The following is a 12,884-nucleotide window of genomic DNA, read 5'->3' on the forward strand; positions in this document are numbered from 1 at the left end:
CCATGATAGGGGCATTTTAGTTAGTAATGGGAACCAACGAGGGCATTGACTCGGACGCGCTCTTCCCCATCCCTCATCTTCTGTACCTTTTGTCTTTTTGCCCTTTTCCTTTGCTTTTCTATAACTTCCCATTGCTTTCCTTCGGACGTCGTATTGGAGCGCATCGGCTTCGGGAGGAGCGAAGGCAGGCGACGGCAACGGCGGGGAAATGAAGAAGAGCGCGTCGGAGCTGGTGCTGGAGGCGTTCCTGCGGCCGGATGGAGGCGATGGCGGAGAGCGGAACCCCCCTCGGCCTCCGCCTTCGTCCTTGGAGGAGTTACTCCTCCCCGGAGCTCTAGATTTCGGATTCGTCGATCGGGTGAGTTCCCTCTTTGATGATCCCTAAGATCTAATTGCGTCTCTTGTTTTAAGGCGTGAATCGAAGCAGGTTGGTGTAAGTGGCCATTCGACTGGTGGTGGGCGGCAGCTACTGAGCAGAGAGAGCCAGGCGTGGTCTCTGACGCCCAAGCACTCTAACATCTCGGTGAACATGGATACCCAATCCTCTATCTGTGGTATGTAAGCATAAAAACTGTTATATATTATATGTAATATATAAAAAATATTTTTATGTTAGATTAAAATCAAATAATATTTAATCAGTTTTACTATATATACTTTTTAATATCATCTAAATCTTTGTGTGACGTCGATAACGTCTTTAGATCTAAAATAGAGTTTCTTTATTCTCTTTTCCTGTCTTTTAATTAGACCACTTAGATGATTCAAGGAGATTAAAAAAAATACTATAATCTCTCAACTTCATCTTTTATGAGATACATAGTTTAGTCTTTAAAGATCATATTTATTTATAAGCGTGAACAGATCCTCTAAAGAATTCTATTATAATATGAACTTTTTTTTTATTGATTAATATCTGTCATCATAATTTAATTAGTTTTATTATATATCTTATTCAATTATAAAGGGCCACATAGTATAATATTCTTTCACTTGGTCTAATAATTGATAAGATATAAGGGATATTCAAAATCAAAATAAATAAAATAAAATTTATTTAAAAATAATTTTACCTAATTAAATTCTAAACAATTTTGAAAAGTATTTTATACATGGTCATGAATTTTAAAAACAAGCTAATAAATCTAATAAACACAATAACACTATATTAAATCCAACTATCAATGCAAATCATAGCGGTGATATATCATTAATATCATACTCACTTTTATGTACCATAACATTATTAGTCTTTCCTAACATAGTCTATAATGACCTATGTAATTTGTCGACAGTCTTGTTATTACATTCAACTATAATATGTATAAACATAAATATAAATAAAATAATAGAAATAAATAATTTTAATTATACAAGAAAAAATATCAATAATAGCATCCATCTAAATATGCATTATCATTTTTTTTATGATTTGCTCATAAGTCTCATTCTAAGAACATGTTCTTTAAATATTTTACATTGTAAAGCTTTGGTAAATGGATTAGCAATCATCACAGTGGTACTCAGGTTCTCAATTGACACTTGTTGTTTTTGGATTCTCTTTCTAATCACCAAGTACCTTATCTTGATGTGATTAGAATACTTGTAATTCTTAGAAAAGAAAACTGTTATAGTATTGTCACAAAATATTTTCAATGACGTAGCAATTGAGTCAGCCACACTAAATCCTGAGATGAAATTTTGTAGCTATAAAACTTGATTTGTGTTCTTAAAGCATGCCACAAATTTAACTTTCGTTGATGATGCACTAAGCAATTGTTTTGCACTTTTCCAAGAAATTGCCCTATCGGTTAACATGAATATAAATCCTAAAGTGGACTTTCTACTATCGAGGTAATTTGTAAAATCAGCATTTGAATATCCTGTCACTTCAAGCTGATTTGATCTCCTGTATGTGAGCATATAATCTTTCGTCCCCTATAAATATCTCATTACTTTTTTTGCAACTTTCCAATGTTCTATTCCTGGGTTGCTCTAGTATCTACTCAGTATTCCAACTACAAAATTAATATATGATCTTACATAGGTTTGAGTATATAATAAACTTCCAACTACGTACCCATAAAAAATATTTTTCATTTGATTCCTTTTTAAGTCATTTTTCAAGCACTAGTTTTGACTGAATTTTTCACCTTTAGTAATAGATGTATCATTGATTGAGCAAAGTTACATATTAAATCTCTCCAAGTTACAATTAATATATTCTTGAGATCTATCCCTGAATATTTTAATGCCAATAACATAGGTTATCTTATTCATATCAATCATCTTAAAGTTCTTGTTGAGAATTATCTTGGTTTCGTACAATAAACTAAGATCACTACTGATAAGTAAAATATCATCCATATATAAGACCAATATAATAAACTTGCTCTCACTTATCTTCAGATATATGTACTGATTAATAGTATTTTCCTTAAATCTGAAGGAAATAATGGTACCATGAAACTTTATATACTGGGAAGCTTATTTAAGGCCATAAATGGATTTCTTAAGTTTACAAGCCCTACTTTCTTTTTCCTTTTCTATGAATCCTTCATGTTGTTCCATATATGTTTCCTCATCCAAATCCCTATTCAGAAATATTATTTTTACATCTATCTGGTGTAACTCAAGATCATAATGAGCTATTAATACCATGATGATTCTTAATGAGTCATTTCTAGAAACTAGAGAAAAAGTCTCTTTGTAGTCGATGCCTTCTTTCTGAGAAAAACCTTTAGCCACAAATATAGCTTTGTATCATTCGATATTACCCGTTGAATCACATTTTGTTTTAAAGACCCATTTACAATCGACTCTTTTACAATTATTGGGTAATTCAACGAGTTCCCAAACACCATTCTAGTTCATTGATTTTAACTCTTCTTTTATTGTATTATACTATTTTTCAAAATTATTACTTTCTCTAGCTTATGAAAACGATAAAGAGTATATTTTTATTCCTATATCATAATCTAATTCTTGTAGATATACCACATAATCATCAGAAATAATATGTTTCCTTTTCCTTTGAGATCTTCTCAAAGTTGCCAATTGTGATTGTTCTACAAGATCATCACCAGCGACATCAACGTCATGTGAGAGTTCATCGATGTTCTTTTGTTATTCACCCTCGTTAATTCTCTCATTGATTTGAAGAACAATAATTTATCAAATATGAGATGATATAAGAGAATTAACATGAATCTTCTTAATATCAAAATTGATCATTTGAGATTTTTCACTCCTACTAATTGTGTCATTTTCTAGGAATCTTGTATTACCAAATTCTACTATCCTTGTACTATGATTAGGGTAATAAAATCTGTAACCTTTGGATTTTTCTAGATAACCAATAAAATATTCAGAAATAGTTCTTGGATCTAATTTATTTTCATGTGGATTGAATACTCTTATCTCTGCAGGACACCCCTGGATATGTAAATATCCCAAACTGGGTTTCTTACCAATCTATAACTCAAATAAAGTTGATGGAACCAACTTACTAGGAACCCTATTCAAGATGTGCATATCTGTCCTAAGAGCTTCACCACGCATTAACTTAAGTATAGATAAATAACTCATCATGCTCCTAACCATATCTATAAGAGTACGATTTCGTCTTTCAACAACACTATTCTGCTATGACACACTTGGTAATGCATACTGAGCACAAATATCCCGTTGTTCTAGGAATCTAGCAAAAGGACCAACATTCTGATCGAAGTCATCATATTTGTCAAAAAATTCACCACCCTTGTCAGATTTGACAATTTTAACTTTTCTATCTAATTGTCTCTCGACCTCATTTATATAGACTTCAAGAGTATTAACGGCTTGAGACTTTTCATGTATTAGATAAACATAATCATATCTTGACATATCAGCTATAAATATGATGAAATACTTTTTTCCACTAAAACAGGGAATATAGAGTGGTCCGCGGATATTAGAATGAATAATCTCAAGGAGTTCTTTACTTCTTGTGACATTTTTCTTTATATATTTAGTTTGCTTTCCCTTAATGCAATCTATACAAACATCAAAATCAGTAAAATCTAAATATTCCAGAATGTTATCCTTCACTAAACTTTTAATTCTTTCTTTGGAGATATGTCTTAATCTTCTATATCATAGTATACAAGATCTTTCATTATTGCAACTATATTTAAATCCAACACTTGATTGCAAGGTCAATAATATCTTTGCAAACTCAAAATTCAAATTAATTTTGTACAAACCATCACACAGAATTCTAAAACTAATTTTTATTGAATCATAAAATATACTGAGTTTACCATTACCAAGAGAAAGACAATATCCTAACTCATCAATTTTAGATAGAAAAACTAAATTTCTAGAAATAGTATAAACATAACATGTGTCAACAAGATCCATTAGATGGCTCGTCTCTAGACATAGGCGATAAGTTCCCACTGACGTCACTTTCGCTTTCAGACGATTTTTCATAATGATGAATCTTTCATGTTCTTTTGGTTTCCGGATTGAAAAAAATCCTTACATATTATTGGTAACATGAGTTGAAGCACCAGAATCAATCCACTAAGTATCTGAATGAATTATTGTAATGTTTGATTCGAAACATACAAAGGTTGAGTTTATACCATTCTTTTCAAACAAAGTCTTACGTTTAATACAGTCCTACTTCATATATCTTTTCTTGCCATAAAAGAAACACTTTACTGTAAAAGCTTTCTTTTTATTAGTCTGTTTAATATTTTCTGACTTGACAAATTTCTTTGATGGATGATATTTTAATTTTATTTTCTTATTACCAACTCCTTGAGTAGTAGTTATGACATTATATAAATTTTCTTGTCTTAATCTTAATTTTTCCTGAATATACATACTAATTAACTCATTCAAGTCCCACTTATCCTTATTTGTATTGTAATGAATCTTGAATGTGCTCATCAATAATCATGCATAATGCTTTAAGTTTTATAACTTTATCTGTCATATTGAGGATGTGATCCTAAATTCCTCAAGTGCTATCATACTAAGTCGTAGTCAATTATTTCATTAGCGTGCCAGCCAATGACTTATCAATATATTTAAATTTATCTTCAATAACCTTTAAATATTCTTGTGCGCTAGTTGCAATCGTCATTTTGCAACCTTCAACTGCGACACACACGTTGCCTGACGTAGCTACTGCCGCCAACAGATTCGTTGGTCATACACAATAAGGTTGGCAGCAGTGCTGCACAGCGACCCTTCGCAATCATTGAAGATCACGTTACAAAGAATCTAACATTGCCTGCAAGCAGATCATTTAAACATCGTAAATTAGAAAACAACAGATCTAAGGTATTAGATTTCAAGAATCTAGGCTCTGATACTAATTGTAAGTATAAAAACTGTTATATGCTATATGTAATGCGAAAAAAAACTTTTATACTAGGATTGAAATCAAATAACATTAGATTAGTTTTACGATGTGTACCTTTTGATGTCGTCTGAAAAATATCTTTGTGTAATCTGCAAGGACACCGTTTTTAGATCTAAAACAACGGTTAATCTACAAGGAGAACTAGACTCTCCTTCTCCTCTCTTCCTATCCTTTCACAAAACCCGTTCAAGGAGATTGAAAGAGAAATTATAATCTCTCAACTACGTCCTCTATGAGATGATTAACCCTTAGAGGTCCTGTCTATTTATAGACAAGAATAGAGGGTATATGAGAAGTTATTATGAGAGTTCCTCTCATCAAAGGCATCCCTTAAGAAATCCTACTATAATATGAACTTTTTTTCTGTTGGTTAATATCTGTCATCAGAATCCAATTATAAAGGGTCACATAATCTAACATGGTATACTTTCATGATCCTTCATTTATGTTTCTTTCTTCGTGGAGATAACCTGTGAGAAGGACTATGATCGCTCAACCCGGCTAGATGAGGAAAAATAGAAAAATAAAATAAATTGAATCGAACATATTTAATCGGAGTTTCTTTTAGTTTCAACTTTTGGAAATAGCGCCCTTCAAAATATTAAAATATCACATATATATTTTTGTAAAATATTTAATATATGACATTGGCATTAGCATTCGTCAAGTAAGTTCAGATTAACCAATAGGTTTCTAATGAGTTTGAAAAAGATTTAAATTTCAAATATCTAATGTGCACTTAAATTTTCACTGATTATTTGATTCATCATTTTAAAATTAAATTTATACTAGCAAATACAAAAATTACTAATTTAGAAGGCATGGATATGCAAATATTTTTTAAATGAATAACATCAGTTGTAGTTCAACATCAATATATGCTGACGATCAATTGATAGGGGTAAACCAAAGTGATATACCTGTAAGTTTTGGAGTTTGACAGGGATATATATGTAAAAGTCAAGTTTGGAAGGGCAAATATAAAAATCACTTACTCTTTATGGATATATTTGCAATCTTAACTTCTTTTATTTTAAAAAAAAAAGGTAGTAGTGCATAAAATTTTTGTGATATTCATATTAATTCCCCAAACATTTACATATTCATTTAGTACCTAAATCCTTAACCAGGTTTATCTTAAATTTTGTGATTTCACTTGCCTACAATAAAAGAGTAATACATTAAGGACATTCACAAAGATTTGTTGTTTTTTAATAATGTACTATGTTGGCAAGAGAACTCTCTCTCAAAATTTGAGGTAATAATTTGTGACCCTTTTCTCAAGATTTGTTGTTTTTTAATAATGTACTATGTTTTTTAATTTGTGACATTCACAAAGATTTGTTGTTTTTTAATAATGTACATGTTCTTTAATATGTAGTATGTTGACCCTTTTCTCTATCCCTTTCCAGCTTTCAGGGATTAGAGCCTGAGAAGCTGTATCCTTTGAGATCTTAGAAGATATGGTAAATTTTCTCTAAGGAAAATGATGATGATGAGAAACAAAGCACATATTAAAGAAAAGTATCCCTCTTTTAGATAAAATTTACTTCTATTTGAATTAAGATAATATGAGTCCTTCGAATTAGATGATATGTATTATATATAATTATGTTTATGGGCACATAAGATACTAGTCTTATTAGTATTTTGTATACGTATTGTATAGAACTGTATAATATGCAGTTATTGTTCCATTTTGCTCATCTTTAACGACCAAATCTGAGAATAAATTGAAATTGCCAGAATTTGAGTTCCATTTTTATCTTTTATCTAATCTTCCAATCTAGGGGAAAAAGTGACAATTGTTTAGTTTCATAAATTCTTTGAACCCAGATTCTTTGTCACTTCCTCAGAAAGTCCCTGGACATTAGGGCCCCTATGCCTGAGATGCTAGTAGGATGGGCCGTTTTGGTGGATCTACAATACTGTTTGTCTCAGGAAAGAGAGCCCAATGCCTAAACAAATTGCTTTATTTCCCCATTCTTTTCTGACATCTGACCAAGTAGTTAAATTCAATTAAATTTTATCTGCTTTAGGAAAGTTCAGTTGAATTGATTTAGAAAGCTAAGCAATTGTATAAAGAATATATGCACATGGAATGAGTTTGTAAGTAAAACAAAACAGCATTTTATGTCACTTGTGAATTCTGGTTCTACAACTAGATTTGCAAATTGGACCTTTTGTCTTTGGATTAGAAAAACCTATACATAAATATTAAAAATTTCTGTGAATTATATAACTCATGAAACTTCAACATTCCAAAAGCAGGATTTCAATGCCTGAGGTCTGAGGTTTCTACTCTATGAACAAGCTGAAATGTCTGCTTCTATGTTTCAGATGGGACACCAACTTCATCTCATAAGCTTTTGGCAAAAGCAAATCAAACTCTTGGGGGAACGAGCGGGTCTGAGCAATCAGATGAGGAGTCCCTAGAAATTGAAGGCGGGCCTTGTGAACAAAGCACAAATGCTATAGACATCAAACGCTTGCGAAGGTAAATCAAGTACTATGATTGCTTCATTTGAGAAGGTTTTTGACATTGCATTTTGCTCAAAACAGTTGTGCGCCTAGGCATGAAACAATCTATGTGTGCTCTCACCTCTCAGGATCATATTATTCTTGTTCATACAGAAAGAGAGAAATTGAGCCAAAGGGAAAATACACTCGTATGGTTCCCTTTGGTCATTTTGGTTTGTCCATCGATTATATATTGATGATTCTTCTAATCTTCATAATTATTGGTCTTCTCTTTTTCTTTTTACACAGATGACAGAACTCTGTTTTCTATCCTCCCCATCTTTCTTCTTTCTCTTCTCACTTCTCACCTTTTCATCATTCTTCCTTCTTACTTAAGTATTATGTCCTACCCTGTTTTCCTTCTTTCCTTAACTTATTCTCCTCCACCCATATTTCTAGGGAAGGACAATCTCGTCTCTTATTCATGAAGAAGGGCATCAACCAACCTGTATTCATCCATGAGGGGGTCACAAGAAGGTGCTTTTTTGTAAATTAATAAACAAATATGGTTTTTAATATATCTGATGCTATTTAATCTATCGAGATTATAATGACTCAGGAATTTTGGATGTTCCAATCATGAATGCCGAAGCAGGTGCTGCAATGTAATTAATTATACATAAAGAACAGAACATGAAATGGAATTATTGAGAAATAAGGGTAAAAATCTTAATGTTGCAATAATTTAAGAGCGCAAAATGAAATTAAGAGAAGACGTTTTAATTGATTTGGGTGAGGGTACTTTCAAGCAACAAAAATATTTAACGTTTCAGAGGGTCCACTAGATAGCATGAACTCTTTCTTTGAATGGTTTTATCTATATCCAAGGTTTATACAATATTGTCGATGCTGGTCCACGGTTTATGCTCTGACCCAAGTGCATAGTACACAGGATGCGTAACTTGTAAAGAACAATAATCTATTCATTACTTGTCAAAAGGAAAATGCAGTGAGGAATTATTTATTGTTTGTGATGTTCTTTTATTGTGGTTCTTGTTTTTAAGGATGGTGTCCAATCGGGAATCTGCTAGGCGGTCAAGAAAGAGAAAGCAAGCCCATCTAGCTGATCTCGAGTCGCAGGTAAACTTACTGAAAAGTTAGTCTTCACTTTCATGTTGCTTTAGTGGTAGATGTGAATACCCGAAGTATCTATGCATATTTTCTCGCTAAGAGCAAAATTTTCACAGCAGGGTGGACTAATGTATGGAACAAGATCACTGAAAGTTCTCTTTTGATGAATAACGAAAAGTTACTATTGCTTTTATCTTTTAATGTTCATGAGCAGGTTGATGCATAGAGTAAATGAAAATGGAACTGTAGATACAGGGAAATCTGCAAGCTTGCATCCTACAACACTAAGTCATCCCTTTGTTGACCTTCCAGATTTGCGGTCTTAACAAAATTTCTAAGAGCATTTGAGGACATCATGTCATTTATTCTCCAAATTCATCTCAAAGAACACTGTTTTTCCATAGTTCAATACCATCATATTTCATGCATGCAAACTTTGTCTTACCATCCTCCTTTCACAATAGCACACAATATCAGGTTGAGAGTCCCTTTATCCTATTTCTGTCCTCCTTCCAAAGTCACATAAGTTCCAAAAGAACAAAGAAAAAGGCAGGTTTTTCTCTTTATGCTTCCTAGGTCTGGAAAATTTTCAGGAAATTCTCATTCATCTTTAATTGATTATTAAAGGAGCTGATCAAGAGAAAAATGTATTAGTCAAAAATGTTTGTTATGATTTGTTAAATTGAATGATAAGTCTGGATCAAATTGATCTGAGTTAACCTATATCAGATTGGACATCAATTGCATCCAAAGGCTTATGCTTATTCAGTTATGGGGATAAACTCAGTATATGTTATCTGACTCTTTCAATCCTTATTTCAATCTCTTTACATATGAATATTCTCTTAACATTTTTGCTTTTATTTTTGTCAGGTTGACCAACTTCGAGGGGAAAATGAATCTCTATTCAAGCAACTAACAGATGCCAATCAGGAATTCACTGAAGCTGTTACAAATAATCGGGTTCTCAAGTCAAATGTGGAAGCACTGAGAATTAAAGTAGCCTCTTCTTTACTCCTACATATTTGATAGAAAAAGCAGGAATATAAATATTTGGCTCACGGAAATAGAACAAGCAAGAGAACTACTACTCTGTTCAACTGTTGCAGGTGAAGATGGCAGAAGATTTGGTCACCAGAGGTAGTTTAGCTTGCAGTCTAGATCATCTCCTCCAAAGCAGTGTTGGGTCACCACAGTTCCTAAACCCTCAACTGCCATGTGAGGAATCATCAGATTTCCTCCCCACCATCGAATTCCAAGGAGATGACTCGAGCTACATTGGCATCCCAGCTGATGGACGAGCTCAGAACGTAGGAATGGAGACTGGTGGTGCCAAAACTGCAGCACTCAGGTCCGGGTTGAGCAATGCAAGCATAGGCAGCCTACATAATAGAATTCCTAGTGAAGTGGCAAGCTGTGTGACTGACATCTGGGCGTGCGATTCCAACACAGGCACAATGCTCAAGTAGCATCCTAATCTTCCATGTACCACTGTTGAGGACTTTACATTATTTTGGTTTGTTTGTTTGTCTTATGGACTTTTAAGGAATGGTGAGGATTTAGGTTTGATCAGTTAAGTTTCAATCAAATTCAAAAAAAAAAATCAACTTTTGATCAATTTTGCTTTTGATCAATTTTAATCTTCACCAGCCTAATTAGGTGAATGGTCAGCCCAAATCTATGAGCACAATTTGATAACTATGAGTTTATCTAATTAAATAAGATTAATTGGTATCTGATTTTTATTGTACAGATTCATAAATATTATAATATATTCAAACAACAGATAATATAAAATATTAAAATATTAAATAATAATAATAAGTAAAAAGATTACATGTCAAATCACACGTGTCATCACTTATGTGATTGACTTGCATGAATATATTATGATATTCATGGATTTATACAATGAGAATTAGATCATGATAAGATCACGATAATGAAACCGATTCGTCTTTAAACATAGACCCTAAATAATCCCGGTCATATGTTACTCGAGAAGGACATCGAGATAACTAAATAAACTAGTGTAATGTATACTCGTCCATATGATGGAGGCCACTGGTCCCATAGTTGCTCGTGTGGAAACACTATGAATACAATACAGGTGCTCAATTAGAGAATGAGTTCACTAATTAATCCGCTCATAGAATGCTAGATGGTTGATGATACCTTATTATCAGACAGTAATTCCATCGTCCTAGTGGTGTATCTGGTCCTTAGACTTGAGACACCAAGGATATTCTGTATGAGTACTCCACCCTTTGATACCGGACTTATAGGTCTTGAAGTTTCAGATTTAACACAATCGATCATTGGGAGTAGTAACCAACTTTATGAGAGCTATTGAGTATCAATAGAGAATCATCCGCTCTCAATGTCATGAGAGGAATATCTCATGTGTTTTTACTCAGACAATCCTTGTCCAAGGTCATTTGGATTGAGAGAGAATGAGTTCCCCAGAAAAATCCGATTAGAACAAGACTCGAGTAGAAACCATATTGGCTTGACAACACCATGCTCGGTATACGGTCTCTAGGATATTAGATAGATGAGAGACTATAGATACACGGTAACTGAGGACAGACATGTTCAAATGATTAGATTCCCTTGTATCGTTTGGGGACTGTAGCATAATGGCCTAGTACGTCCGTAATTGATAAGTCGAGTGAATAATTATAAAGATAATAATTATGAAGATAATAATTCACTAAGCTAGAAGGAATTCTAACAAATATAACTCACAATCAACTCGGTATCGAGCCTAAAGAGTCACACACATATGATAGGTATTACGACGAGTAGAGGTTCGAATATAAGATATCCGTTGAAACCCCTATCTTATTGGATATCCAATAAGCACCTGAATTATTGGATCCTATGGATGAGATCCAATAAGAATTAATAAAATATTATTAGGTAAACATCCACTAATTTAAAAGGCTTAGATAATTGGATGGAGATCTAGTATTAAATATGGTAGGATCCATTAGGGTTAAGTTGATAGAGGACCTTTATAAATAAAAAAGAACCAAAGGACCATGGGCCAGGTTCTTATGGTTGTCACCTCCTATTATCCTTTCTCCTTCTCCTCCTCAACCTACAACCCCCTATATAGGGTGTATGGACAACAAGAAGGGGCACTCCCTTTTTAATTACATGGTGCACGCAACGATGAAGATTGTGTAGCTATTTGAGGAGCATCTCTGTAACCCTTATCGTGTAGATCACCGCTAGAGAGGACAGTTGACCTCCTTCATCCTCTCCCATAGATCTGTAGGTTTTTAGGGATATACGATATTCCTATGTAACACAATCTCCCTTGTACATATAGTTTTTTTATTTTCATAAATTTTTGTGTACCAATTTTTGCACAAGGATAGAACCTTCCTTCTTTTCTGTAAGAATTCTAAGATTTTTGTTTTCTGTTCTTCCATTGCGCATGTGATGTCACCCCAGATTTTCCACACAAAGGTCGGGCTAATAATATTATAATAAATAAAAAAAATATATGATATTGATAATATACAATCATTATGACTTATATTGTAGTCAAACTTAATATGATATTATGTTTATTAGGTTTATTGATTTATTTTATAAAATTCATACATAATTATAAAATATTTTTAAAAAAATTAAATTTTAATTAAATAAAATTATTTAAAAAATTATTTTATTTATTTTGATTTTAATTTTTTTATACCTTACTAATTAATATTAATGGGTCGAAAAAATATTAAATTATGTGACCTTATCTAATTAAGTAAAATATATTATGAATATAATTAGATTCTAATTATGAAAATTAATTATAGTAAAATTTCTTAAGAGAGAACCACAATGGAAAAGACTCATAATTACTTACTAGACC

At 32.6% G+C, this 12,884-nt stretch overlaps 1 protein-coding gene across 2 annotated transcripts; it reads left to right on the top strand.

The window, feature by feature from the left end:
• The first annotated feature begins 119 nt into the window (after positions 1 to 119).
• Positions 120 to 10,625, top strand: LOC103995970 (bZIP transcription factor RISBZ4). Of its 2 annotated transcripts, XM_009416749.3 has the most exons (7): positions 120 to 358; positions 428 to 554; positions 7,757 to 7,913; positions 8,336 to 8,413; positions 8,941 to 9,016; positions 9,881 to 10,006; positions 10,117 to 10,625. In XM_009416749.3, exons 1-7 carry the CDS (start codon positions 209 to 211, stop codon positions 10,474 to 10,476), a joined length of 1,074 nt encoding a protein of 357 aa, XP_009415024.2. In that variant the 5' UTR covers positions 120 to 208; the 3' UTR covers positions 10,477 to 10,625. The 2 variants fall into 2 exon arrangements, with proteins under 2 accessions (XP_009415024.2, XP_009415030.2); XM_009416755.3 differs by lacking the exon at positions 8,336 to 8,413 and having other exon boundaries at positions 122 to 358.
• Positions 10,626 to 12,884: the final 2,259 nt, after the last annotated feature.

Source organism: Musa acuminata, chromosome BXJ3-1 (genome assembly GCF_036884655.1).
Source record: "Musa acuminata AAA Group cultivar baxijiao chromosome BXJ3-1, Cavendish_Baxijiao_AAA, whole genome shotgun sequence".
Classification (NCBI taxonomy): Eukaryota; Viridiplantae; Streptophyta; class Magnoliopsida; order Zingiberales; family Musaceae; genus Musa; species Musa acuminata.